Raw genomic sequence first — 27,627 nt, 5'->3', positions numbered from 1 at the left:
GAACCCTGCTACTAACACCAGCCCACCCCACCCCCCACCCCCACCCCTGACTAACCGAAAGGGCAAACACCCCCAGGAGGATCATACAACCCATCATAACAGAGGAGCTCATGATTTTGACTCTGTCAGTGTATCTACATGGATGCTGGTTGCACTGATCCTCCCTGCTGTGGTCAATTCCACATCCCATTTCAAAACAGATATCATGTCATAAAATATAATAAATGCACAAGTTTTCCATAATAATAACCAACAACAATATCGCCTTCCGGAGGCCTATATATGTAAATGGAAAATTCACACTGTAGGAAGTCACACACCCACTGAATCCCTGTTAGCAAATCCAGTGGCCATCAGCAACATGATATTTTGTCAGTCAGGTCTAGTTCTATATTCAAACTTAATGGCTCCTGACAAGCATTTCACCAGTCGACTCAGGGACCAGAGGGAATGTACCATAGTGAGCATGACCACTCAGCAAATTCACATTCTACATTTTATTCCTCCTGGTTGGACAAAATTAATTATACATTCTTGATTCTCCTACATTGATCCATCCAGACAAAACTCCCTAAACGTTAAATGTTAAACGATTTGTATGCCTTCCTCCTCCCTCCTGGGACAGCACACTTTTTTTCACCATACCTCTCTAATTCTGACATTCTCCCTCTATCCTTGACCCCCTTTCCTCATTTCTACTGTTATCTGAAATAATCTTTTAGATTCTATTCATCAGAGCAGAAAGAAGCCGACACTGACATTGATAAAAAAAAATACCATCTGTGCCTTGCAGAGGTAAAAGAGTAAGAGAGAATGAGACAGTAAAGAAAGACAGGGGCTTCAAATGAAACAGGCTCTGTTGTCTCCCTCTTGTCCCCCCCTCGTCAATGCCATTTCAATTGAAAAGCGCAGTGGTAATTAAATTCCAGCAGGGGTTAGGGGCAACTGTGCAGCGTGCTGACGGGGGGCTGCCCTGACATAAAGATGACACAATTCAAGAGGACAGAGGGGGCGCCACGCAGGAAGGGAGGGAGGGTGACAAATGTCGTTTATTCACGTACACTGCCAGATTCGTACTACTCAATCTTCATGACATTTAAAAAATAGAAAATGAAATGGATATTCAAACTCAACTGAATCCCACTATGACCTTTTCCCCAAATCAGGGATATTCTAAACAGATCCGTCTTCTGTATCTGCGGCATTTGCAGAATATTTTGTAATGCTTATAGGAGGATAAGCGATTAGGTGGAGAAGAATTTGGGAAAGCTGGTGTGTGCGAGTATGTCAGCATAAATGTGTGGCTCACAGAAGGACACTGGTTGTTGTTGATTCATATTATAATGGCACTAATCCAGAGGCTCCAGAGAGGCCACATGCTCCGGCTGTCCCCCTCTCCCCATCCTCTATCAGCAGAACAGCACAGCCAGTTAGGCAGTAACTGTAGTGAATGGGGGTTAATACCGTAATAATAGTCATATTTTCCCAAATTACTGCAGATACTCTTAGAAACAAGTGGAATTTATATTACTGAAAACTCTTCATAGTAAAATGTTAAAATATAGAGCAACATTTCAAAAGCGATGCAGCATTATACAGCAGGAAACAGAAGAAGTTTTGTTTGAAGCAGCAGACATCTGTCTTGATAATGGCAATTCATGAGAATGAAACCTGACAGCACATGTGAATAATCTTTGGAAAATATTCATACTATCATTATCATTTCCTTGTCTTAGCTTAGACATGGTCCTAGCAGTTATATGCACAATACTATGATGACTGGAAAAATGGAATATCAATAACAAAAAAAAAAAAAAAACTATTTAACTTACCAAACATTTTCTGTAAAATAAATTCTATGGAATAATCACTGTCATCAAATAACGACAAATAACAATGTCAGGAGTAAGTAAAAAATAACTGAAGATCGTGATGTAATCCATCTTTATTTCTTTTGGTTGGCCCTAAACTTTAGGAGGAAACAATAAATTAATCCCACCAGTGCTTCACTCACATTAATCAATTTTATCAGAGCTTCTTACCATAAAACCTGTTTCATAAAAAGCATTTGTGTAACTCTGATGCCATCTAGAGGGCAAAATCCTCAGTACACAAAACTGCACCCCAATGAGTATTTGATCCATGAGATACAGTTGACTTGCTGTTTTCAAATATTTAGATAAAACTGTTTTTCAGTCAGACCAATCTATAGTCTTGACTCCAGGAAGCTCTTTCTGAGCTTAGTGTGACATGTCCCTTGGTTTACTTGGCTCACTTCATTGGTTGAGCATTCCTCAGGTCCTTACGTAACAGCCACAAAAAGACAAACATCTGTCCTCTTGTTCAGTCATGGCCACAGGTGGGTGTCAGTATCGATTTAAAACCTCAAGAACTTCCTCCTTAACAGAGAGAGCAGCGTGCTGCTGGACACCTGGCCCACCAATACTCGTTTCCCAGCAGTCAAAGCCACAATCTCTCAAGTCCTGCACTGTGCTCTGGACAACAAAGGAGTCCGTTTCTACAAAACAAACAAGCCATGGCAAAGTTAGCAGCATTTATACATGACAATAAGAAAAGGTATCAAATGGGATCGACTGTGAGGAATGTTAAGACTGAAATCATAAACTCGATTTATGTTACAGTGCTGCTTTCAGGGAAGAAAGATGTCTAAAATCAACAAAGTCTCACCAAAAAGTCAGCGGTTCAATAAGTAAAACAAGGTTTCTGCAATGACTGTGACTTTGTATAAAAACCTGTCACTTCCATGCTGCTTGTTGAACATTTAAAGTTTAGTGCTTATTTTGTTAACTCAAACAGTCTTCCCATAAATATGGAAACAAAACATTCTATTTGGAAATAACTGCAGTTCACAGAGGGAATCACCTGCTAAGAAAACAAATAAAGAGCATTTGGAATCTATTTGGAGGATTTTAACCGTATTAAAATTCAGTACGCCACAGGCTGCAGGCATAAACAAAGACTGAACTTGCAGGTTCTTTGCTTGTTTGTTTTATGAAATGGGGGATGATACAAAGCTTCCTTATATCCAATGGCACAGAAGTACCTGCACACAAAAGGACTTCTCTTGTGCAGACTTCTCATCATTTCCTGCCACTCAAATCATTGTTTCAAAGAGGAAGAGTGAGGGAGAGTTTGAGGGAAACAGAACATTTGTTGTCAGCGGGAGTCTGACAGTTTGGCTCATCAAACTCCCCTCATCAAACTGAATTCATTATAAAACAAATCCACTCTAGGTTGGAGTACAGTCTAGACAAAACGAGGGATTAATTTAAATGATATGCCTCATTTAAACCGCAATGGTAATTACAAGAGTACATCAAGTCTGCTCCTTTGAAAAACATACACAAACCTTTCACTTGTCCTTCATATAAACATTATATATACACAGTATTATGACATACCCATATGTAAGTCTACAGTACCTGGCCTTAGGAGTGTGATGCCACAGCCTCCTCCCCCTGCGCCTGTGAGCTTGCTGTGGAGCCCCTTGGCCGACGTGACCCGGCACAGAGTGTCCAAGGCAGGGTGTCCCACACCCAGTACATTTAGATGGTGCTGGTTGATGTCAATGAGCTCCTGTCAATGATATGACATGGCTCTTGTTAATACGTGTTGCTCACAGAAAGGAATTTTTGAACAAATATAAGCTCTCTGGTTCAGGATGTATATATTTACAACAAATATTAAGACTACTAGCATACAGTTACATTTTACCATCTCAACATGTTTATAATACAATGCACTTTAGATAATCATTAATCAATATTTATATTATGTACCTCCAAAGTATTGTAGTGCTCTCCGGTGATGGGCTCAAAGGTCATCTCTGAGAGGACTTTCTCACAAGTGCAGGAAATGGCATCAACTGAGTCGAGCACAGGGGTCATAACCGAGGGAAACTACAGGAGGTGAAAACAAAAGGAAAGGAAGTCAACATCCCCAACAACACAACCGGTCTCAGTGAAGCAGATTTATGCTAAACAAATGTTTATCTGTCCATGGTTTAAAAACATCAGTTTTATGATGGAAAAGCTGTATACAAATACAGCCTGTAAAATGGCAGGTTTGACTTTGGTTGTGTTCCAGCCTGATCACAACACTGCCACAACACCATCAAGGCTTATCTATGTCTGAGGCAGAAATCTGCACACCTACTGGTGTCACCAAGGCAACAGCACACAGGGGTGGCTGGCTAAGAGTTTAATTTCAATATTTTATGAAGGCACTCAACGCCAGGCTCTGGAGTATCTGCCATGCAAAAGCACCACCTATTATATTAATTACAGTGTCGACAAGTAACACACGGGGGAGGAAGAAACCATTTAGTACCTTGTTAATTCTGTCCTTCACCCTGGCAACAAGTACCTTGGTGCTACGTGGTATTTTGGTGTTAGTGAGGAGGATCCTTAATAGTGGCACCCTGGAAGTAAAGCAGAAAGATCAGTGTGTTCATACAGAGACATTATCTAGACATTATTTGTTTTCTGTCAGATTGTTTTAAAAATTTTATTAACTCACTCATTTTAAATAAACTCAGATTAAAATTGTTAATCGGTGTCATTACCTGCTCAGTGGTATTATCTTCCCGGCCAAGAATCTCAGCATGCCACCTACATAAGGGGATCAAACTTATAGAAGGGTCACATTGATAGTGAAAAGTGGTGTTACGATACTTCGATGATTCCTCTGAAAACTGCTGTGTGTCCACAGAGTCAAATAGAATAAAACTATATGCCAGATCAATTCAGGCCTCACCCCATGTTCCTACAGCGTTGTCTACTCCTGAAGGATTACCATGGATGATCATCTCCCCTTGGAAAGCCCAGCTATTGATCATCTCCAGGTCCTCCTGACACCACCTGCAATCATTTCAAAATAAAAGGAAGAACTTTAAAGCCGAACAGTGTCTCTCAGAGCTACCCCCTACTTTACCTCGTCAGCTTCTAACTAAACACTTCGTCAAAGAGCATGTCTGTAAGCAGGTCTGTGCACTTCAAATATAATGTATTAGCTACAAAAAAAAAGCATTCATTCCTGTGTCCAGTGTAATTACCAAGTCAGACATTTTAAAGATTTAAATCCTCATGTTAATAAGTTAATACAAATGTAATATTTGATTCAATGTGTTTAAGGTTTTCTTGTAATCTTTATTTCTCACATTTGCGTTTAGAATGGTTGTATTGTTATCCAGCATTAATCAAAAATATAACACCATATGTTTCTCAAACTTAGTATTTATTGAGCCGTATTCATCTGACCTATTGATGCTGTGTGTGCACAATGATCTGTGGAGACCGCACACACAGCTACACAGCAGGAGATCATATGGTATTGTGCTTTCTGTATTGCTTTCACCTGGCAGTGTGATCCCACTCTTTGAGAGGAGTGGGAATGGCTCCACTTGCACACAGCAAAGCTGCAGCTAGACACACTGAGTAGGCAGCACTTGACCCCAGTCCTGCTCCGGTTGGCAGCTCCGACCACACAGACACAGTCAAGCTGGGCAGCTCACTATGAAAATAAACATACAGACTGAGCTTCAATCTCTGTGGACGCTTAAATCTTGTTTATATAACTACTGTTTTTAGGAAATGATCTTGATGCTTCTGATGGTGACAGTATGAAAGTATTTACTGCACAGGCCACAGGAATTTGTAACTGGAGCCCAAAATGAAAAATAACACACAACCTCTAGGCATTACTAGTTAAAATTATTTACTTATTTAAAAGAATAATTTACAATTAACAATTATTTTTAAAAGAAAAAAGTATCATTTTACCTGGTACATTTACAGTGTATATTATAACTATAAGGAGTAATGTACAGCAATCTATACACAACTATATGCAACAAAAACTTGACATTGCTGTCAATGTCTGTCAGGGAAGCAGCTTTTGGGCAAACAGGAGAACAGTCTAAGCTAATTGTCCAGCTCTTCTCTCGAGGGAAAAACACAGACTTGTTAAAGGTTGCAGTGTGGCCTAGTGCCAGACTCTCATTAGTGGCCATTCTGTCAGAACCCATCACCTCTATCAGACACGCCAGCGCCATGTCAACACCGATTAAACCTCCTGACAACCTGCAGCTCTGATGTTCCTGAGCATTTTCCCTGTTCACAGCTGCTGGAGCTGCTAAAACCAACATCTGGCCTTTCTGTCTGTCTCCCTTTACTATCTTCATTTCAAAGTGGAGGAACTTTTATCAGCCTTTCTGGGAAAACATTTACATAAAAACAGTGTACTTTTGCAAATAAAGCATTTCCAAAAGACACTAAAACAGAATAGTTGACTGATTGTATGAGAGCAGTAAGGCATCTTCAACATTGTCTCATATAATTTCATTTCAATAACATCTCAATTTAAACACCTTCAGCAGTCACTGCCAAATTTAATTTAAACTGGCTTGTAGCTCACACACAAACCTACAAATTCAAGGATAGCACAAGATAGATTTCCCAGAAGGTAGAAGTAGTCTGTCTTTTGTAAATATAGTTGTACCCTTCGCCTGTGCCACCTAAGGACATAGAAAATGACAGATGCAGCAAATTTTGACAGCGGTGTCACCTTTAAGCAGTGTGTTTCATAGCTAACATCTTATTTACAACTAAGATACAGTTAAACTGCACTGTATCTTTAAAGTTTTACATTTTACACTCAGCACCTACTGCAGAACAATAAGAAACAAAAGAAATAACTGTCACACAATCCTCCAGAGATACATTAAATGCTTGCAGGAATAATTAGCTTCTGTCCGTAAAACAAATGTTTATTTTCATGAGATTATAGTTTTTATTTATAGGCATAGGCAAAACATTATGTTTATTTGGGGAGGGGGGGGGGGTTTACCCACCCACCGATTTCTCTAAAGAATGCTGTAGGCACTCCAGCAGAGGATTCATTATGGCATAAGCAGAGTATCATCCAGTATTCAGAAAAAATGCTACAGCTGACAATATTTTACACCTTGAGCACTTTCTCACACAGTCAGTAGCCATAAAAAAGAGATGCAGCTGTGCAGTTACAACACTCATTGACTGCAGGTGACAAAATGTCACATTTTTAGATGCTAATACTTTTCTTTCCTGTAGACCGAGCCCATTGCAACGTCTACATCAGCATTTTTAACTGTTGCCGCTGTTACTTTTCTTGCCAAAGGTGTTGTAGATTTGACTAATACTGCAGGGCTGAAACTGGCTCATTATGTCTGCAAATGAAGGATATCTGATGGGCCTTCTCTCTGGGTTTCCTTTTGGATCAAGCAACAGTTCTTTGGTGGTCATCTGAGCTAGATGCAATACTAAAATTAACAAATGCTGAGGAGAAGAAGAGGAGTCTTATCTCACTCTGATCCAAACAGTGACAGGTAGATGTAGAGGAAGGCTAAGGTGGCCATGTTGCCAGTATCCAGGCTTCCATTTGTTGCACCAACAAATTCACGCAGTCTCTTTACAAGTTCAGCATCCAGATGTTTCACTTCCTCCTTCTTACCTGTTAACATGAGTTACAGGACAACAATCAAAATCACTGAAATAATATCACAACACATGCTTTGCTCTGTAGTTGTACAGATTTTTTAATAAAGTGGTATACTCAAAGACTGACAATAGAATATTGCTCTATGTCAATACAACTGTTTTTCCATTAAATATTTATTGATATAAATAATACATAACTTTTGACAGAAATGACAGTGTACAGTACTGTGAGGAACCTTTAGGCACTTTAGGTGTTTTAGCGTTCATGAAGGACTATTTTCAGAGGCAAGAAGAACCAGAAGTCCTGCAGTAGATAGTCTGACTCTCAGAGCCCTGATCTCAGCAGGGGATCACATGAATCACATGAAGAGGCAGAAACACTTGGACAGCCTGAATCTATAAAACTGCAGCAGCTTCTCCAAGGTGCTGCAAAGTACCAGGAGAAACTGTGCGCAGGTAAAACCAAGGAGAACTGCTGCTGGTTTAGGGGGAAAGGGCAGTGATGCAAATACTAATTAGATTTAGTTTTGTTAGTACCCTTTACTGGACTTTGTATGAAGTTAATTGATAACAGAAAAACTATTTATATCATTTATATTAAAATTTATTTTATCATTTATATTAAAAAGTATTTTTAGTGCCTAAACATCTGCACAGTACTCCATGCCAGCATTTAGAGCACTGCTGCACTGCATCACCTACCAAGGGCATAAGGAATTAGACCCTTCAGTTCAGCCAAGTCCCAGCTGAGGAATATGTCAATATTAGGGAGGTTGACACACACTTTGCCAATAGTGGTGGCTTTCAGCCGCAAATATGTTCTCAGGTTCAAACTGACAGCAAGTGCGACCTGTGAAATAAAAGAGATAAATAATCACATGTTTTAAGTTTTATGTCTATTAACTGTAGCACATGTATGTTTTTAGCTGTTTTCTCCCAGGAATACCTTGGTTTATGAGTTTCAAAAATACCATAAATTATGGAAGGTCAGCACTGCTGCCTCACAGCAATAAGGTTCCTGGTTCGAAACCCGTCAACTGCCTTTCTATGTGGAGTTTGCATGTTCTCCCTGTGCTTATGTGGGTTCCCTCCCACAGTCCAAAAACATGTATGTCAGGTTGATTGGTGACTCTAAATTGCCCATAGGAGTGAGTGTGAGTGTGTGAGGTTGTTTGCCTCTATGTGGCCCTGTGATGGACTGGTGACCTGTCCAGGGTGTACCCCTGCCTTTCAGACCAAACCAGACCAGATCCCCGTGACCCTGTGTATAGTTAAGGGGTGGACGAATAATAATAAAAGATCTACAAGTTACCTTTCCGTGAACAACTGCATGCTCTCCGTGCAGGATCGCCTTCCCCGGAGCAGAGACGATGTAGTCCATGGCTTGCATTACTGTGACAGTTTCCAATGCACAAACAATGTGTCCAGAGCTGCACGGCTCTCACGGCTCGTGTTATTATTAGCTAGCTTAGCCACCTTTAGCTAAAGGTAATCCGTTGTAACAATAAAAAGGAAGTTAGGGATTTTCATTAACGCAATATCAGAAGTTTAACAAAGCAATTTCATGGTGCCAGGATATGCTGAGGTCTGGAAAACTGAGTCACTTCGATGCAACGTGATTAACCAAAAACACTACGAAGAAGCAGAAGGAGATGTAGGTTTGGTTTCCAGTATCCAATCCGAGCTCGTAACGAGTTGAACTCATTTTACTCTGTCCAATCAGCGCCTAGCACCATCCGCTAAATTGACCAATCATGCGATAAAATGAACCGCCCACAAACTACGGTCTTTACGAAGGGTCAAAAAGTACCCCCTGCTATCGTTCAGTCAACTGCTAGCTGCTAGCTTAGCATGGCATCTTTAGTTATCAAACTTGTTTACGTCCGCTGTGCTGCAAGGACAGGCAGGCTCATAAACGAGCTTCGGACAAGGAAAATATTGTGCTCAGACAGAAGGTAGCTGCATATCTCTGTTCTTTGTTAGAGTATCGTAACGTGCAGTGAGACTGTACTAGTGCTGCAGGTTTGCTGCTATGCAGGGAAATAACTTCATATACTGCAAAGGCAATTTAACATTCTTTATAATGAGCTTTAATATAGTGTGAAATTGAAACTTTGACGAAACGAAAGAAAAACGACAGTATTATACTGGGCTCCTGTGTTGATTCTTACCTACTGGTATGGATCAATTATATATCAATGATTTTATCCACATTGTTTCTTCATTTTTCCCCAACAGCTATGCTACCGAAGGAGATCAAAGAGTACCCAAAATATACACCAAAACTGGAGACAAAGGTTGTTTTTCCATCTTAATAGAACAGCAATAGGTTACAGAGATTTTCTGGTAAATATGTCTTACAAAAGTAGACTCGTTCTTGCTGTATCCCCTAAAAGGTTTCTCAAGCACATTTACAGGAGAAAGAAGGCCAAAGGAAGATAATATTTTTGAAGCCTTGGGAAATGCAGATGAATTATCATCAGCTATAGGGTAACATTTTAACTATTAAACCATTAAAATGTCACAGGTCATTTTATTTTTATATATGTGTTACCTGAAGTGACCATGTTGAATTGACCTTTACAGCCTGGCTAGAGAGTTTTGCCTTGACAAAGGTCACACATTCACATATCAGCTGGACAAGGTTTGATTTTCATGCTGTATATATTAACGTCCTTCTGTAGTTTTGTTACTCTAGCCAGAGATAAGATTCCTAATTTTTTTTTTTTTTTTTCCATCGTAGATACAGTGCATTTTGCAGGATGTGGGTTCCAACATTGCTACTCCTCGATCCTCTGCAAGAGAAAGTCATCTAAGTATGCACGAGCTGGCTAGTCTAATGCAGTAAAATTATTTTATTTAGTTGTGTTCTATTTCATGTTTTCCTCCCTTTTTTGTTTTTGCAAGAGAGAACAAAATTTAACGCTCAGGTAACTGCAGACCTGGAAGCATGGATTGATAACCTTACAGGAGAACTCCCTCCACTGACCAAATTCATTTTACCTGTAAGCCTCTGTGTGCATCTGTATACAAAGACTTTCAATGAAAGTCCAGGTGTGTCTGCTGCAACAACTGTTTTTCTTTGTTTTTCACAGTCCGGAGGGAAGAGCAGTGCTGCTTTGCATTTAGCTCGCACAGTCTGTCGGAGAGCAGAACGCAGGTCAGTTTCAGCACGTTCTGGCATTGTTAACATTATCTTCAATGACAGTCTGTTACAATTGGTTGTAATAGCTCATTGTTTATGTCAGTGTTGCTCCAATTGTGCGCTCAGGGGAAGTGGATCCAGATGTTGCCAAGTTTTTGAACAGGTCAGGTCAGTACTTTAAAATGAATACGAGAACGGGGCCCCTCCACCGCACATCTGATAAATGTCCTGTTTTCACTCAGACTGAGCGACTACCTGTTCACTGTGGCCAGATATGCAGCCGTGAAAGAAGGCAAAGAGGAGAAAATCTACAAAAAATCAGAATAAGATTTTCACATGATTTAGAGAAAAGGTATAATTTGTTTTGGGGATGATTAATCCAGATGTTTGTGTTACATTGTAAATATATTAAACATGAGTGAAGCCCAAAATTGTTTTATTTTGTTGCAACCTTTTTTCTTATCTTAATGAAACACATCTTAATGAGCATAGGTCATAATGAACAACAGTGTCAAAACCTGAAATCATTCTGCCAAATATATGTACATTGAAAATACTAGTGTACCTACATTTCATATGGCACAGGTAATTTTTCAAGATTATTATTATATTTGCAGAGATTAAACTACTGTGTACATCCTCTATTAAATGTGCCCTTAGCCCAATGAATTCTGCCTGTGTAATTTTCAGTGTGTTTGTTTATGATCATGACCTAGGAGGCACATGGTTTTCTTCCAGCATGGCCCTGTTGCCACCTCAACACACAGTCACAGGATCTGGCACCAGCCCTGGCTCCTCTGGGACACAGAACTGGCCCACGTCATTAGAGACAGATTGCGGTCGTCATAGGGTGGATAACGCAGATAGGTGACACACTCAAACCGTGTGCCTCTGAGCAGGCATGACTTCCTATGAGAGAAGGTATCAAAGCTGTAGCGGCCATGGTAGGAACCCATTCCACTGGCACCTTTCAAAAAAAAAAAAAAAAAAAAAAAAAAATGTTGGAAGAAAAGAACAGATAGATTGCAGTCAGCATTATCAAACTATTATCTTCAGCACAATTTATACTCTGATGCTACTGACTTACCCACTCCACCGAAAGGCAGGTTCACCATCAGAGTCTGCAGGATGCTGTCGTTAGAGCAGAAGCTTCCACTAGAGGTCTCCCTCATTATTCTTGAGATGACCTGCAGAAAGGCCAACACATGATCAAAATACAAATCAACCACACTAGGCTTGTACAATTAATACAATATGTCTTATATTTAATTATGTACCTTGCTGTTGCTGGAATATGCATACACACATAGGGGTTTGTCATGTTTATTAATGAAGGAAATTGCCTCATCCATATTGTTTACTGTCAGAACAGGAAGAACTGGTCCAAAAACATCCTGTTGCATGATGGGGTCCGACTCCACCACCTCTGTCAGTATTGTTGGGGCTTCAGACAGGACAGAAAACATCAGTGTAAAAATATACTGCATGCTGTATGTTTATGTTGGCATTGTTTAACAGAATCCCATAAAAAAGAACTTCTTACCAATATATTTCTCTGCTTCTATGACCTGTCCACCCACAGCCACCTTGCCAGATCTCCACAGCATGTCTCTCGTGCTGTTAAATATTTCCAAATTGACCATGCGGCCAAAGCTGCAGGATTCTCTGGGATTGGAACCATAAAATTGAATCAGGCAGCATTTCAGAGCTTGTACCAGCTGTGCTTTGATATCTGCGTGGCACAGAATATAGTCTGGAGCCACCAAGCTCTGTCCAGCATTGTGGAAACAAGCCCAAGCAATGCGCTGCGCTGTTGTGGCAATGTCGCAGTGCTGGTCCACGTAACATGGGTTCTTGCTTCCCAAAATTAGGGTGACAGGTGTGAGAGTGCGGGCTGCAGCCTGAGCAATTCTGCTTCCATCCTCTCGGTTTCCTAGGGATTGACAGCAATCATTAAATCAGGAATAATCACTGACAAGATGAAGATGATTTTTGTTTACCTGCAAAGAAGACATGATCAAATTTAAGTTCCACAACTTCAGGCAAGTCACTTGTGCCTGCAATAATCACATGGAAGCATTCCTTGAGGAAAACAAGAATTTTAGATCAGGTCATTATATTTTCACTGGAGTATCACAGTGTAAGTTCAAAGTCAGTTTCTGAGTAAGCTTTAAAATAACATCCCATAGAAAGTGTGTAAATGAATGAAAGTTTAATTTTTATATATAAGTGAGGGTTTTGCTCTCACAGTAGCCTCCATAATTGGCATTTTATCCATCTGATCTAATCATCATTAATGTGTTAAAAATAAAAAGACTTCCTAATATATCAGATTATCAAAAAACATTTCCTTAAGGATCTAGAAAAAAAAAAAACTGTGAGGCACCAAGACACGAAAGGTTTACTTTAACTTGCGAAATTCCCCCAGTAGTACTTTCCAGCTGGCTTTCAGCTACTCACATTATCCAAGTAAAAAGGTGTGAGACGCTGAAGAAGCTCTGCTGTGTGTGCGGTGCACTCAGAGGGGCTGATGATTGCACAGTTTCCTATGGAAATTGAAATATCATCAGTAATACTGTGTGAGGAAAAACATGAATAGTAAAAACTAATTCAGTAAGTGTTTTTGAGTGTCTGCACCTGCTGCAATGGCCCCTACCAGTGGCGCCAGACACATTTGGACAGGACTACACCAGGTCGCCATGATCAGCACCACCCCCAGCGGCTCGCTGACCACCAGACACTCATCCAGCGAGGTGGACTAAACCAATCAGACAAACTAAAAATTAGGTTAGAAGTGAAATAACACACGCTGGCAGAGTTTCAGTGCACAGGTTAACTAACAGAAGAAAAACAAAATCAGAACACACTCTTCTTGTAAAAAGGGCAAGACAGCTTAAGCTTTAATCTGCTTTTGGGGGCTCAGCGAAATACATTCCTTCTTAGCGAGGCACAAAGCTCTTTCCACAACAGCAGGTGTGGAAGTGATCAATAAGATGAAGAATGAACAAAAAGCAGAACAGGCTCACCAGGTTTCTTTCCACATGCTGTGGCTGCATCCACTTTTTGAGGTTGTTGATGGCATTAAGAGCCTCGTTCTTGACCAGGATCAGTTCTGACACAACTGTCTCAAACCGAGGCTGGTTTTAAAAAAAAAAAAAAAAAAAAAAGAAGTGAAGAAGAAAGAAATGCAAAGAAAACGGTTATATGGGCCTGTATGTAAATTCCCACTGATAAAAGCTGAGTCTGCCGCTACAACCAGAGCAATCAGACATTGTAGGTGACTGTTTCACCCCTCACCTTATGAATATCCCTCCCGAGAGCATCCACAAAGTCGCTCTCATGTTCCTCCAACATCCGCACAACCGCCTCCAGCTGAGTCAGCCTGAAGCTCTCCTTAAGGGTGCGTCCAGATTGGAAGGCGACTCTAGCCCTTCTCAGCAGATCCACACACTCGAGAGGGTACGTCTTCAGTCTGGTCCTGAAAAAAGCATCCACATGACTAGTTTCAAACTCACAAGGTAATTAAACACACCCTCAGACCTCATCACGATACCTTCTGCTCCTCAAGTGTCCTGTCCATAACTCCATCCAAACATAAACTCCCAAAGCTGGAGTCTGGTACTTTTAACCGAGTCACGTATCACATTCACTTTTCATCAATTCGCATCGCGATTACTTCAGTGAGCTGTTTACCTGCGCAGCGCTTTGAACCAGCGGGCTGGAGAAGGGCTGGGCGGACAGCTCATGGCTGATCCTCTGCAGGTTCAGGTTCACACAGCAGCACCTGCACAGGGACCCAGGGCACAACGGACAATATGACTCAGACGCTCGACATTTACACCATAATCCGCCATGCACGTTATTCAGCGAAATCAGAAACTGTTATTAAAAGACACCGTCAAAATCCCAGACCTCCTGTTTCCAAGCGTGTTCACTGGGAAGTGTTTTAAAGCAACAGTAGACTTCAGTCTCATGGGTCCTTCCAGGCGCAGCAGGTGCTTGTAATAAACTCATTAAAAAAACTAAGTGTTTATTAATTGTTCCCTTAAAAACACCGATTAAGTGTAAATGCTTTAAATTATTATTACACTTGGAAAGGTATCTTTTACATGGGCAAATATTTTTTCTTTTTTTTTTTTTTGTTTACAGCACACTCACATATTTCAGTGTAGCATGAAAACCTTCACAATAAAGTGCAGAGGGACATTTCCAGGTTCTGTATTTATTTTATTGTACTAAAAGAGCGGACATCCACAGCCGAGGCTGGCAGTCCACAGAGTTAAAAGTCTAGCCTACTCTTGACATCATTAAAAACAGATGAGAGACCCCATCAGACGACACAGACAGACGTGTGAGGTATCTTTCATCTCACTTGCACACTAACACACACACTCTGTGTGGTGTGTCGCTTAAATCCATTCGCAGTGTTTTGCTTGAAAGTAAGATCCTCCTAACTGATTTGTCAGATTTTCAAATTGTTCAATTTCATTAGTAGACTGCAAGTAAATTCAGAACAACCAGTGTTATGTATATATATATATATATATATATGTAGATATATATATATTTGTATATATGTATGTATGTGTAATGGTAGCATTTTAATTTGGATCACTTATTTTTTTGTTGTTCTCACACAAGTTATTGGTCATATTACTATTAAAAACACAGCAACATTGACCAGTATGTTCTATAGCCTGGTAACTTCTTAATAACAGTGTGAATATATTTTTTGCATAATAAAGAACTTGGTAAAGATTTCTTTTTTTTTTTTTTTTTTTAACCCTATCTTTAAAAGTTGCAGTCCTCTTCCTTAGCTTTATGAACCCTGTGTGAAGTAATATTTTAGGCTTATAAGGTAACATTCATTCTTGAATTGTCCCTTTACACGGCAGCCACAAACAGCAGAACCATGTGCAATGTTTCCATCCAAAGGAACATCAAATCAAGCAGTCACATTTGGATGAAAAACCAGTCCATGACATCACGACGAGAGGTTTTTCACACCTCAAATTCTTTTCCGCATGGCTTTGAAAGTCCACAGAATCTTAGAGCATTGTAGTAAAAACCCTCCTCGGTTGGTGCTGCTGTAGTGGTAGTACAGTGGTTGGGTTGCTGCGCTGTCATGTTAGCAGGCGCAGGTATGTAGCCCCCATTTCTATGGCTTGTTTCCAATTTATGGTTACTGGTTGCAGTTGCGATAAAGTCAGACGTGATAGGGGAGGGGGATGGCGATACATGAGGCACTCAGCATTATTATTCAAAAGTCAATCATGTGAAATCTTCAGTTTTACTTAGCAGTATGAAAACCCACATAATTAACTGACTTCCTTTTTTTTTTTTTTTTTTTTTTGGAGTGAAGATCAAGAACAGATCTGACATGAACACTGCTCTCCTGGGAAGATACAAATAGTGACAAAACAATTCCAGTTTGGTTTCTCAAAGTTAAAAAGATGCTACAGCTAGGACATCTTTTCTAAATCAAACAACAGCACGATTGGATCTTGTCAAGGAAGTCTTTGCTGCTGTACCACAGCTGTGGCAGAGGTTAGGGTTTCAGATGTACTGAACATACAAACCAGAGAGCCAACACTGCTCTCAGGTGACTGTAGTGTCTTTTAGTGGAATAAAGTCACCATTATTTTCTCAGAATGGGACATAACGTAATTCAACACAGCCTTACTGTTACCAGCAACTTCTCCTTCATAGATGTTACACAATACACCGACTTGTCTTGTCTTCAACTTATAAAAGATGACTTCTGTTCAGCAAACACTCCTAAGACTCACCCAAAATCTGCTAAAACGCTTGGATAATGCAGTCCAAGCTTGAAAGTGTATTAAATGCATCGCTTGGTTTCACTCAAGTGAGTCGACCACGTGTCTAATGGCTTGCATTGCAACTGTATTGCTTTCCAGTTCGCTTAAAATGGGAGTGTTAGATCCAAGGGTGATTCTGTTGAGCATGAGAAACAGAGATTTAGCCACTGTATATCCATATTTTATCAAGTTAAATGAATGACATATAGAGTTTTTGGAGTGGCAGAGGGAGATGTTTAAAATAGGATTGTGTTGCAGGAGCAGCATCTCCTTTGATTGGAGGAAGTGAGCTGAGCAGTGCTCATCCAGTTTTAGAGACAAAAGGAGCATTTGGAAATCCTTTATGATTCGCCTTCTGTTCAGGTGACTCCCCTTTGACATAACAGGGTCCAGTCTGGGTGAACGGAGCCTCGTGCTTGGCTCAAGCTGTTTAACACAACCCTGCTGTGCAGACTGTCCTGATGCAATCGAGTTAGGAGAGCTCAAAGCCTGTGTTCATACTGATAGCATAGCGCAGCTTGTCGCGCAGGATGCTCTTCTTGCTGTAGTTGGGTAGCTTGAGCAGGTTGAAGCACGTCGATGAAGTGGGAAGTCGACCACCGGGCTCCTTCTTGCGGATAGTGAAAAAGCCCCTGAGGACACTGCCAAGGGTATCACCAGTGTCCTACACACAGGACATGCTCTGTTATTGCAAATGTAACACATGAAAGCCATCTACAACCTAAACATAACAACTTGTAAGCAGCATCCTTTATTATTCTTACCTGATCATCTGAAACCTCCACACAGCGGATGGAGAAAGGTGGTTTGAGGTAGGCAAAACCGAGAAGAGGCGGCCTTGAGCAGCTGGTAACAAACTGTGAAAACGCAGAGATGATGATTACATCTGCCTGGTGTTAGAAACGAACAGATGTGGTTATGACAAAGGAGCGCATTACTTTAAGGAACATAGCCCTCTCTTCAGCACTGAAGTCACTGGACAGGATGTCCCACAGCCAGATGATGACACGATGGCTGCTGTGAAAACCTCCATAGTACACTGTGTGTTTTCTGTGAACGAGAGACAACAATGATGAAGTGTCTGTATAAACAAAAGCAAATATGAAGGTGAAACTATGTTACTATTCAAACAGGGTGTGTGGCTTAAAGAGACTACTGATTTAATGCAAACATGTTGCTGAACTTCAGGTACTGTAGAAAGTATGACAATGAAAGAAAAAGAAAATAAAATATGACATGCTTGAGGTCATCTAGGTCAATCTCAGCATTGTCTCCTGAGACAAGACGCTGAACTTCAGGTGTGGAAAACATGTGCAGCCACTCTGGGTTAATGATGCTGCGGAAGCCCCGGATGAAAGCTGCAGTTTGCTCTTTAATCTGCGTGTGCATACGGAAATGAGCCATGAGGTGGATGTAGCTGATCCTGCAGGAGAGGGTGGAGATGAAGTCAGAGTTAGACTGATTTTTATTACATTTACACCACAATGAGCCAAAAAGATGTTTTAAATTCAAAATCAGTCTTTTTGTTTCATACTTGTTTTCATTGGTGACTGGCATGGTTTTGCCCCCAGGTATCAACTCATGACAGACAAGCTGTAAGGAAACATAAAATGTTACTTTTAACTTTTGAATTTTATATATTTAACTACAATGTATCATATTTTCTATGTCTGCCATCTTTACCTGCCCCATAACATCCTCATCATAAGATAACGTCAGTCCTAGATCCCCAACATCTCCATCATAGCGCTGAAAAATCAAATATCAAAATCAAATGTCCTCTTGATATTAGAAACCAAACCACAATAATGTGACCTAGGGAACAAAAGTAACAATCCAAGTGAAATCTTTCACCTTGATGGAAGTAAGGTTCTTGTAAAATTCTGAGTCCAGCGAGGGAAGCTCGTCAATGGAGCTATAAAAGGTGCTGTGGTGGTGACCCAAGACTTGGCTAAGGAAAAAAGAGGCAAAGGGGACGTCCACAACGATGCCCTGAATACACAGAAATAATAAAGATACAATCACTGAAGAGCACCCGAAATACTGCGTTAAATTGATAATAAGAAATGAGACATTTCTTTAGGGATGAAAAGTACCTCGTATACAGCTTTCCCGAGCATCTTCCCTACAAACTCAAACAGCTGTAAATGGTTCTCATGGATGTATGAGGTGGGTGAAGGATACAGCCTTTCATTTCCACTTGTAGTCTGTGAAAAATAAACATTAAATCACACAAAACAGTAAAATCAATGCCAAAAGGTGTTTTAAAACCGCACGCCATTTAACTCAATTACCTTGAACAGGTTGAGAGCAGGATTGAACACTTTCTTAATGATCTCCTCTAGAAACTCTTTAAAGACACCATCCTGATCAATACCAGCCTCGTCCACTCCCAGATCATTGACAAACTTCACACGTATGACGCCTTTAATAGAATTCACCGGTAACCGACGAAGTTGGTCATATCCATCCTAAGAAGGGAGAAGAAAGCTTTATTTTGGGATGACTGATATGGTATAACACTTTGGAACTTTGCTGATTTGTTAACTGCGTACCTCCAACATCCGTGAGCGACGGATGGTAATGTGAGTGACATGTGGTGATGCAGAGCTTGTTTCCACTAATCCTAAATTTTCTTTTTCCTTTGTGACAATGTTCCTAAACAGTAGTACCCTCTGAAATGCAGAGGGAAAGCAATTATTCATTTGAAAATAAAAAAAACAACACCGTGCCTTAAATGAAAGGATCCTGTTTACTCACGTTTTTATGTGGAATGACATGTGGAATGTACTGCAGTAGAAGCTGGGCCCTTCTCTTGCCTTTTTCAAGCTCTTGGAACAACAGGCTGGGCTTAAGGTCCCTGAATGTAACATCACAGAGACATAAATTTTGTAATCATGAAACAATCTAAATATACTGAAAGACAAGGCTGATGCATTTAGGGTATAAACGGCTATGGTGTTTCAGTGTTTGTATTTACTTGCGTAGCCAGTGGTCATCAGGGGTGAACCTTCGCCTGCAGTCCCGTTCATAAAGCACCATCAGCCAACCATGAACACTGTGAAACAACTCCAGCTTCTCTCCTTTAGCATTTTCTAACACAAAATACATTTTTTTTTCAATAAAATATGCATCTTTTAATTAGGTGCCATAATCATAACTTTGAAGTTTCAGTGAGGCCATGAACTCACCTAAGATGCCATCCCATATCATCTTGTACACAAATGTGTTCAGAAATGAGGAGATAGTGATGAGCTCCTCGATCTTGAAAGATGTTTGTTCTTCATAGACTTCAATGTCATCGAGAATTCTGTAACATAGTAACAAAGCATCGTCATCGAATGGTGATGCAACTTTTTGGCATCTTTTGCACAACATGGTAATAGTCTGCTAAATTACGTGATGAGGTGCCGTGAGCAGTCACAGAAGAGCATGAGCATGGAAAGGAGCTGCTTGGACTCTTCAGTGTCATTGTTCAGACACTCCATGAAGAGCTTGAGGCCCCCCTGAGGACCGAGCTCACAGATGAAGGCCCAAAGTTTGGGCAAAAGATCATCAAGGTGTGTCAGACCTACAGGAAACACAAAAAATGTACAGTGAAGTAGTCCATGTGGAACTTTACAGGATGCTTCCAAAATTCCGCATGTCTATGTAGTGTAATAAAATCTAAGAATTTAATACGGACCAGTGAGTATCTGGAGACGAATTTGTGTTAGTGTAGACAGAGCCGTCTGGTAGAGGACACAGATGCTGCACACTTTCTGAACTTCAGCTGAGTCGACTCGCTTCCCTCCTACTGGTTTCAGAATGTTTCTTACAGAAGCTGACTTCTGAAATGCTCGCTTGAAGAGGTCTGTCCAAACACACACAACACAGCAGGGAACTTTGAAGAAACTTCAAACCTTTTTTAAATTCAACAGACTGCACTTCTGTGTATGTGTGTGTGGTGGTGGGGGGGTTGTAACTCACTTTTGACTGGCAGATTGTTTTGTGATGTGCTGGGTTGTGGAGGTGGAGGAGTGGGCTCCTGACTCTCGAGCTTTTTAGAGAGGACGTCACTGAAGAGCGTTCGAATGACAGAAACACTCCACAGGTACTGAAGCTGTTTGGTGACCAGTGGCATTGACTCATTCAGACTACAAAGGACAGAAGACAGAAAAGGCAGAGGACAGATATGGCTGGCATTATGTTGTTTTCAGGTTGAGCTCTATCACGCTGCCAGATGAAGCCATCATGTAAGTGTTTTATTTGTGCAATATCTGGAAAGCTACAAGGGACTCCATTGTGTAATTTGGGCCTCTGAGGTGCTTTTCTTCAACTTTTTTTTCTTTTCTAAAACCATTCAGGTAAACAGTATCTCTTTTACTGACCCATAGTCTACGGTTTGTGAAAACCAGCCCAGGACAGGGTGCCAGTGGGTAAGGTTGGACTTCTTTTGAGAAACATATCTCTGGCAGTAGGACAACATGTCAGTCAGGTCCTTGACAAAATGGCTAGCCTCTTCTTCCAGCACTTTCTCATTAAGGTAGCCCAAATGAATCAGGTTGCCTATCAAACATGAGAAAAATGCAGTCACAAGGATAAAAATAACAGCCGACAGTACACACAATGTTTCTCAAATCACTGGACAACTAGATTAGATCAATAACAGGATCAGCCCATATTTATACAAAATACTTTACCAAGTAAGCAGAGTGTGTGGCTTCCCTCAAGGCACACACAGATGTCCGAACACTGTTCTTCACGGCTGAGAAACAAGATGAACTTTCGCAGGAGTTCATGCGTCTGGATGGACACCATACACTGGAAAGTCAGAAACTAGATTAAAACCTACACTCTAATAGCTCAAATTATTATATGTGTGTTAGATATGACAGGGCCTTTACCTCTGGCGTAAGCATATTGAGGTGGGAAACCACAGCTGGAACTGACATGATGTGAAGGAGGAAAGATCTCAGCAGGTTATCGGAGAAGTGAGCGGCAATCACAGGCCTAAAAATATTAGACTTAATTAAAAAGACAGCATGCAAATAAAACCTCAAAAACACAAAGGAAGCTGGAGATAACAGAACTGGAGATAACATGTATCTTCTCCTTCATATATTAAAACTGAAATATAAAGTGATACGTTCTTCTTAAAATAGGAGTAATGACCATCACATAGCCAGCTCTGAGCTCACCTTAATGACAGAGTGAAGACAGCTGTTAGAGTGCCTTTAGACAGAGAGGGTTTAGAACGAGCCAAGCCATTGGTCAGCAAGATCTAAACAAGAAAAGTTATAATCATATACAAGATGCATTATTAATAAAATAACAGTTGTCATTGAAGAATAAAATATGTGTAACACTACATTAAATCCCCTTTGATTCAACTGAAAAAGAATGGGTACTGAACCTGCAGTACTGAATAGAATCCTTTTTGATTGAGATGCCCCATTATATTTTCACAAATCCTTGTCAAAGCGGGTCTAAGAGCTTCTCCTAAAATAACAGGGGAAAAATGAACGTTGTTCCTTGAAGAGTACGTGCTGTGCAATAACAAAAGACATGTTTATATTAACAACCTCAGCTTAACTTAAGACTTACCCTTCCCTCTGACTATCCGCCAAGTTGAAGTGTCTGTGAAGGTCACCAGCATTGTGAGGTACAGCGTTACCAATTTATTGTCTTGAAGTATGTCAGGCTGCAAATCACATGTAAAGCAGTGACGCTACGCATATTGTTACAATCAGATGAACAACAACAAAACAAAATATCCGGTTTGAAACCAGGACTAACCTTTAAGGTTTTCAGTAGCTCACAGCAGGTCCACAGCACATCTTTTATCTGTTTGAGCCAGGGAATGGTGAGGTCTTTGGAGAGAGCCAAGGACACATACCAGACCTGAGAGCCAAAAGTAAAAAGAATAACTGAGGTAACATTTCCATATAAGAACAGTTCAGATGCAGAGGGTAAACCACAAGCATACTCACTTTAGGGTCATTTTCCACCTCCATGCTGGCAAGAATGGCTCGGCAAAGCTTCTCAAACCTCTGTGTAACGTACAAAATAAGATTTGTCAAACAGCCCAACACAACAATCTACATTATGCCTGTTAGCCTCCATAGAACATGAGACAAGAAACCTATTCTTATAAAATCTGACAATTATTAAATCAGCATGGCTGGAAAACTCACCATCTTATCTTCTTGACGATATATGAATAGTAATTTCCGAGCAATTTTGAAAATTGAAAGTGCATTTCTTTTTGATGTTCCAGTCTCAGAGGCTTGAAAATAATCATCAACCTCTTTCCTGGTGAGATCCAGAAACAAAATATCAATTTACTTAGCATGCTCTTGGAAAACATATTGGCAAACAAATCACAAGGTATTTGTAAATCTGCAATAAACAGCAGGGTTAAGCACCTTATTTGCTTCTGGAGTCTGCAGCGGCAGAGAAATTTCCTGACCAGAGTTTGGATTTGGATTGCTGCTCTCTCCTTCTCTTTATGTCCTTTCCTCTCCTCCCTAGCCTGCCTGGCTTTGTCCAGGAACTCGGACTTGGAGCTCTGGGGTACACTAAACATCGTGCACCCTGGAAAAGAGGAATATAAACCATGTGGTCGCTGCACCGTGGAACAACAAACTGCTAATCGGTTTGCTTGCATTGATGTGATAATACAGCATCCTAGCAAACGAACACCATCACACGAACTCACCTGCGATGTTCCTCAAATGAAGATCTTATCTGGCTTTCAGGCTCGCCTGGCGTGATACCCTTAGAGTCATTTGGTTGCCCTTGAGATCCAAACAGGGAGAGAGCCAAAAGAAACATGAACACTAAGTTGCCATCCCTGGAGCAACGGGCGGTACACTGGAGATAGAGCTGGGACAGTTAGCACACAGGGCTAGTTCGCGGCTTGTTGACTTGATACTGTCTTGGGGTGAATATTTTCACACTGATTTAGCGATTTTCACCATCTTCGCGGGGTTAGGTTTGAGTCCGCATCAATGACACTCTCAAAAACACAGGGAACATACCGTTTCGAAATGTAAACAATGAGAGGAGATCCGTACATTGACTGCAGCCATTAATCCCATGTGTCACATTAAACGATTCCGGGTAGTGTTTGTGTTTATGTATAGATCGTTATAGGAAAGTATTTATCCATAGAAAGCCTTAAATACACTAACCTCTCTATGTTTGTGTTGTAACTGCAAATTTATATATCTAGTAGTGGATAAAATCTTTCTCCTAATGTGTAGGGTGATTGGTGGGGGGGGGGGGGGGGCTGTTATCACTGTTACTCCCTCAACAGCGGAAATCTGCAGGCTAACGCTAATACAGTAAAGCCATTTTTTGTTTACCTGCGTTTTAAAATTATCAGTGTAGCAGAAGGTGAACTTAGGAACACTGTTATGTGTGTCTCATTTTATCACACCTTTAACACTCTTTAACATTCTTTAATCGTTAACAAATTAACGTGAACTGTCCCTTTAAATTGCGTACAGGACATTGACGTAATGTTTTTTTATAACTGCGCAGCCTTGGACCGGAAGGAAGTGGGTGTTCGCTGACTGACGTTGGCAAGCCACAATTACGAAGACTGTTGTGGGTTCTATGGTAAATATACTCGTATTTTATCATAAGCGATTAAAAAAGCTCTGCCATTATGCCCAAAATGTGGTTTAATATTCATTGTCCTATTATATGTACCTTTTGGCGGATATGTAACTGTAATTTTAGTGAACGCTAGCTAACGTAGCTAGCTAGCTGAGTTAGCTGTGTTGGCTAAAACCGAATTAGCCTTAACTGTTTCTGGATAAAGTTAGTTAGAGAGATAAGCTTCTAGTTTTACTAACCCATTAACTCCTGTCGAAGCTCCATCGCAGACGTGTTTGGATGATCTCTGTCCTGTTCCAGCTTTTCTTAGCTTTATAACAGCAATCTGAGCAGAACTATTATTCAGAGGAGGAATTAAAATAACGTTATACAAATAGTGTGAACAAGCCCAGAGCACAGTGTTACGTTTAACTTGAGCTGCTGAACTTGTGTTTAACTATATAAAGATTTTGCGGGTTATATCCATAAGCCAGTTGCCTCGCTTGTAAGTCTTAAAGGTACAAAGTCTTGCTAAAGCTTTGAAATATCCATGTACAGAAATAAAATACAATGGTCATTACGAGTGCAGTATTTCATTTTGCAGATTTAATTATTAAAATTGAGGAATTCAATTATTTTTTCTTTTCCCTAGTGACTGAATGATCTTAAAGCCTGATGTAGCTTATTCCTTGGTGAAGGGTGCTACAGATTGACAAGGGACATCAGAAAATATTGAGTGACAGTCAGTGTTTTGTTGTTGTTGTTTTTATTTTTTCTTGTTCTGTCCCAGGAAGAGATGTCAGGTGAGAGTGTGGTGAGCTCGGCAGTGCCAGCAGCTACAACCCGTACTACATCATTCAAGGGCTCCAGTCCCAGCTCTAAATATGTGAAGTTAAATGTGGGTGGGGCACTGTACTACACTACAATGCAGACACTAACCAAACAAGACACAATGCTCAAAGCCATGTTCAGTGGCAGAATGGAGGTCCTCACAGATAGTGAAGGTGAGGTGCTGACAAAAATTTTTGAGGTTTATTTCATCATTGCACTGGTCATGATCTGTTACTATTTTTTTTTTACCATTTCATATACATAGGTTGGATCTTGATTGATCGCTGTGGGAAACATTTTGGAACAATCCTTAACTATCTTAGGGATGGGGCAGTGCCGCTTCCAGACAGTCGACGGGAAACGGAGGAACTGCTCGCTGAGGCCAAATATTACCTTGTCCAAGGCCTAGCTGATGAATGCACAGCTGCCTTGCAGGTACCACCACTAAATGGGATGTCTATTAAATATGAAAATATAGTAATACTTTATCTATACTGCTATTACTATGTCATAATTCTTTGAATATAATTTGGGGTTGCATGTCCATCATCTTTGATACTCTGTCCCACAAGGTGGCATTGTTGCTCTTATTATACTGTACAGTATATGTTGCGGTTTTCCAATTTGAATGTTTTTAATGGATTTTATTTTCCCCCTCTAGAACAAAGAAACTTATGAGCCTCTTTGTAAAGTCCCTCTGATGACATCATCTAAGGAGGAGCAGAAGCTTATTGCAACCTCAAATAAGGTACATTATCATGTTTATTTACATAACCATCTGAATTTCTAGTGTGTAATACCAAGAGCAATTTGTAATTTAATTTATCTTTAAAAAACCAAACCATCTATGTCTTCACAGCCTACGGTCAAACTGCTGTACAACCGGAGCAACAACAAATATTCATACACCAGGTGTCCTCTTTAACTGGTATCAAAAGCTAGCAGGTCTTAATTAAAGAAGGATAATAATATGGTGGAATCATCATAACTCTAACTGCCTCAGTAAATGGCCATCCTGTAACTCTCTTCTTTCCAGCAATTCTGATGACAATATGCTGAAAAATATTGAGCTGTTCGACAAGCTGTCTTTGCGGTTCAATGGACGAGTACTGTTCATCAAAGATGTGATTGGAGATGAGATCTGTTGTTGGTCATTTTATGGCCAGGGACGTAAGATTGCTGAAGTGTGCTGCACCTCCATTGTTTATGCTACAGAAAAGAAACAGACAAAGGTGACCATGTGTTTGTATTATTTCTACTCTAAAGAGTTCTTGCTGCTGTATAGTATGTTCTTTAAATACCTCTCGTCTCTTGTGTAACACTCTACTTCATTGCTAGGTTGAGTTTCCTGAGGCACGAATCTATGAGGAGACCCTCAACATTCTCCTGTATGAGTCCCATGATGGAAGAGGTCCTGACAATGCTCTGCTGGAGGCAACAGGGGGCGCCGCAGGACGATCTAATCACCTGGATGAGGATGACGAGCGAGATCGAATAGATCGAGTTCGTAGGATTCATATCAAACGACCTGATGACCGCACACATCACCACCAGTGACCTTTCTCCCTCGACCTGTTGGCCTGTGTCTCTGACCCTGGACTGTCTTTGCTCCACAGTTGTGCCTTACAGTACCTAACGCCTCTCTGACTTCCACATTTGTTTAACCAGCTTCCTCCAGGAGACTGTTATGAGAGGAATGTCATGGAACTGTGTGTGGTGGTGAAGTGATTTTGTGATTGAGCATCCACTTGTCATTTTTGTTGTGTGGCCTGACAGGCTGTAGTGTTTTGGTTTCTGTCTGTTAGACATTATAACTACTGTCACTGTTTTCTGCTAGCACGCAGAACCCCATAGACATTGTTTCAGCAATGCAGATGACCAGTTTCACTTGTGTGAATTAAAAGTAGTATTGTCAGTATACATTTGTCATTTAAGGTCCTAACTACATTACACCAAGAAGAACAAGAAGTGTATCATGTAAGCAGCTAAATGTTAATGTACATAATTTTTGCTTCTTCTTATTGTGGACTGTATGGTCATCAGTGAATGAGCCAGGTGTTGTACACAAGGTCACATGGTGGCACTCTTTTATTCTTAGAAAATGTTACCCAGGCTAATTTGTAGCCTGTAGATAATAGCAATTAAACCTTTTTAAATTTTACTAATTTTTGATACAATTAAGATATCACAGGTGGATGCAACATTTTATTGTACTGCTTCTGCCGTATTTCATTTTAACATTTATGCATGTTCCCTTCAGTCACTCATTATTTTCAGCGGAGGGAACTTGAGCTGTGACCTGAGGTGTTAAATGTACCGAGGTGATTGAATGATAGATGCTGAGGTTGAAGTTAATGACTGTAACCAGAGATCTCCCTGGCAGCAAGGAAATCCTGTCTACAAGCTTTTAACAGGGAGAGAAATTAGACCTGTCCTTCATCGCTGTATTCATCAGAGAATGTACCGTTTGCACAATAGGTTTGAGTTGAAATATGTCTAACAATCATGATACTTGTAGGTTTACTGTACAGAAGTGAACATATATGTAACATATATGTATGTTTTATATTTATACATACTTTATCACAAATAAATTTCTACAAATGTTTTTTGTTTTTATTGTTCCGTTCCAAGTGGATATACAAAATTATGATACATATGGCTTCATTCAGTTCAGAAATCAGAATTACACCTTATTTGAATCAATTTGAGTAATGTTGAGTGTTTTGTAGGTGTAAGTGTTTGATCTACA

At 40.4% G+C, this 27,627-nt stretch overlaps 5 protein-coding genes across 11 annotated transcripts; 2 read left to right on the top strand and 3 right to left on the bottom strand.

Annotated features, from left to right (window-relative positions):
- Positions 1-143: 143 nt before the first annotated feature.
- Positions 144-9,139, bottom strand: mvk (mevalonate kinase). Its single transcript, XM_026322809.1, has 10 exons — positions 8,809-9,139; positions 8,199-8,346; positions 7,365-7,509; positions 5,377-5,532; positions 4,777-4,880; positions 4,586-4,631; positions 4,351-4,441; positions 3,801-3,920; positions 3,444-3,597; positions 144-2,518 (listed from the first exon to the last, which is right to left on the bottom strand). Exons 1-10 carry the CDS (start codon positions 8,884-8,886, stop codon positions 2,367-2,369), a joined length of 1,194 nt encoding a protein of 397 aa, XP_026178594.1. The 5' UTR covers positions 8,887-9,139; the 3' UTR covers positions 144-2,366.
- Positions 9,140-9,302: 163 nt separating this feature from the next.
- Positions 9,303-11,640, top strand: mmab (metabolism of cobalamin associated B). Of its 5 annotated transcripts, XM_026322830.2 has the most exons (10): positions 9,303-9,451; positions 9,735-9,793; positions 9,893-9,986; positions 10,083-10,140; positions 10,240-10,312; positions 10,404-10,501; positions 10,592-10,656; positions 10,745-10,804; positions 10,884-10,993; positions 11,358-11,640. In XM_026322830.2, the coding sequence occupies exons 1-9, from the start codon at positions 9,348-9,350 to the stop codon at positions 10,966-10,968; spliced, it is 696 nt and encodes a 231-aa protein (XP_026178615.1). In that variant the 5' UTR covers positions 9,303-9,347; the 3' UTR covers positions 10,969-10,993; positions 11,358-11,640. The 5 variants fall into 5 exon arrangements, with proteins under 5 accessions (XP_026178615.1, XP_026178616.1, XP_026178614.1 ...); XM_026322831.2 differs by lacking the exon at positions 11,358-11,640 and having other exon boundaries at positions 10,768-10,809; positions 10,884-11,306; XM_026322829.2 differs by lacking the exon at positions 11,358-11,640 and having other exon boundaries at positions 10,884-11,306.
- On the bottom strand, positions 11,327-14,387 carry aldh3b4 (aldehyde dehydrogenase 3 family, member B4). Its single transcript, XM_026321101.2, has 10 exons — positions 14,335-14,387; positions 13,939-14,119; positions 13,668-13,778; positions 13,279-13,399; positions 13,102-13,187; positions 12,642-12,723; positions 12,185-12,574; positions 11,919-12,085; positions 11,729-11,828; positions 11,327-11,608 (listed from the first exon to the last, which is right to left on the bottom strand). The coding sequence occupies exons 1-10, from the start codon at positions 14,385-14,387 to the stop codon at positions 11,409-11,411; spliced, it is 1,491 nt and encodes a 496-aa protein (XP_026176886.1). The 3' UTR covers positions 11,327-11,408.
- Positions 14,388-15,288: 901 nt separating this feature from the next.
- ube3b (ubiquitin protein ligase E3B) lies at positions 15,289-23,689 on the bottom strand. Of its 2 annotated transcripts, XM_026322728.2 has the most exons (28): positions 23,483-23,689; positions 23,161-23,239; positions 22,868-23,036; positions 22,637-22,754; positions 22,433-22,492; positions 22,239-22,343; positions 22,047-22,143; positions 21,856-21,941; positions 21,641-21,723; positions 21,347-21,452; positions 21,143-21,263; positions 20,831-21,008; positions 20,430-20,596; positions 20,146-20,313; positions 19,860-20,031; positions 19,652-19,770; positions 19,441-19,555; positions 19,221-19,320; positions 19,016-19,135; positions 18,755-18,931; positions 18,557-18,667; positions 18,315-18,452; positions 18,144-18,209; positions 17,995-18,053; positions 17,701-17,883; positions 17,399-17,510; positions 17,225-17,317; positions 15,289-17,124 (listed from the first exon to the last, which is right to left on the bottom strand). In XM_026322728.2, the coding sequence occupies exons 3-28, from the start codon at positions 23,026-23,028 to the stop codon at positions 16,933-16,935; spliced, it is 3,207 nt and encodes a 1,068-aa protein (XP_026178513.1). In that variant the 5' UTR covers positions 23,029-23,036; positions 23,161-23,239; positions 23,483-23,689; the 3' UTR covers positions 15,289-16,932. The 2 variants fall into 2 exon arrangements, with proteins under 2 accessions (XP_026178513.1, XP_026178512.1); XM_026322727.2 differs by having other exon boundaries at positions 23,161-23,689.
- Positions 23,690-23,986: 297 nt separating this feature from the next.
- kctd10 (potassium channel tetramerization domain containing 10) lies at positions 23,987-27,483 on the top strand. Of its 2 annotated transcripts, none has more exons than XM_026322818.1 (7): positions 23,987-24,065; positions 24,835-25,048; positions 25,141-25,310; positions 25,537-25,623; positions 25,735-25,787; positions 25,912-26,107; positions 26,214-27,483. In XM_026322818.1, the coding sequence occupies exons 1-7, from the start codon at positions 24,063-24,065 to the stop codon at positions 26,430-26,432; spliced, it is 942 nt and encodes a 313-aa protein (XP_026178603.1). In that variant the 5' UTR covers positions 23,987-24,062; the 3' UTR covers positions 26,433-27,483. The 2 variants fall into 2 exon arrangements, with proteins under 2 accessions (XP_026178603.1, XP_026178604.1); XM_026322819.1 differs by having other exon boundaries at positions 23,991-24,065; positions 24,839-25,048.
- The last annotated feature ends 144 nt before the right edge of the window (positions 27,484-27,627 follow it).

This window comes from Mastacembelus armatus, chromosome 9 (assembly GCF_900324485.2).
Source record: "Mastacembelus armatus chromosome 9, fMasArm1.2, whole genome shotgun sequence".
NCBI classification, from domain to species: Eukaryota; Metazoa; Chordata; class Actinopteri; order Synbranchiformes; family Mastacembelidae; genus Mastacembelus; species Mastacembelus armatus.
The sequence above is the reverse complement of the archived record's forward strand: the minus strand, read 5'-3'. Positions and strand labels throughout refer to the sequence as shown.

Bases quoted from the DNA above. Each gene is read 5' to 3' on its own strand.
- mvk (XM_026322809.1), bottom strand. From the start codon at position 8,886: ATGCAAGCCATGGACTACATCGTCTCTGCTCCGGGGAAGGCGATCCTG. The intron at 8,347-8,808 runs GTAACTTGTAGA...TTTATTTCACAG, and splicing joins ATGCAGTTGTTCACGGAAAG to GTCGCACTTGCTGTCAGTTT. The intron at 4,632-4,776 runs GTGAGGCCTGAA...CCCCTTATGTAG, and splicing joins CAACGCTGTAGGAACATGGG to GTGGCATGCTGAGATTCTTG.
- mmab (XM_026322830.2), top strand. From the start codon at position 9,348: ATGGCATCTTTAGTTATCAAACTTGTTTACGTCCGCTGTGCTGCAAGG. The intron at 10,313-10,403 runs GTATGCACGAGC...TGTTTTTGCAAG, and splicing joins TGCAAGAGAAAGTCATCTAA to AGAGAACAAAATTTAACGCT. The intron at 10,502-10,591 runs GTAAGCCTCTGT...TGTTTTTCACAG, and splicing joins TGACCAAATTCATTTTACCT to TCCGGAGGGAAGAGCAGTGC.
- aldh3b4 (XM_026321101.2), bottom strand. From the start codon at position 14,387: ATGAGCTGTCCGCCCAGCCCTTCTCCAGCCCGCTGGTTCAAAGCGCTG. The intron at 14,120-14,334 runs GTAAACAGCTCA...TGCTTTTTTCAG, and splicing joins TGGTTCAAAGCGCTGCGCAG to GACCAGACTGAAGACGTACC. The intron at 13,779-13,938 runs GTGAGGGGTGAA...TTTTAAAACCAG, and splicing joins TCGGGAGGGATATTCATAAG to CCTCGGTTTGAGACAGTTGT.
- ube3b (XM_026322727.2), bottom strand. From the start codon at position 23,028: ATGTTTAGTGTACCCCAGAGCTCCAAGTCCGAGTTCCTGGACAAAGCC. The intron at 18,210-18,314 runs GTGAAAGATTTC...TTGATTTTTCAG, and splicing joins AGAACCTTACTTCCATCAAG to CGCTATGATGGAGATGTTGG. The intron at 17,511-17,700 runs GCATGTCATATT...TCTCGTTCACAG, and splicing joins ATTGACCTAGATGACCTCAA to AAAACACACAGTGTACTATG.
- kctd10 (XM_026322818.1), top strand. The intron at 25,311-25,536 runs GTACCACCACTA...TTCCCCCTCTAG, and splicing joins AATGCACAGCTGCCTTGCAG to AACAAAGAAACTTATGAGCC. The intron at 26,108-26,213 runs GTGACCATGTGT...CTTCATTGCTAG, and splicing joins CAGAAAAGAAACAGACAAAG to GTTGAGTTTCCTGAGGCACG.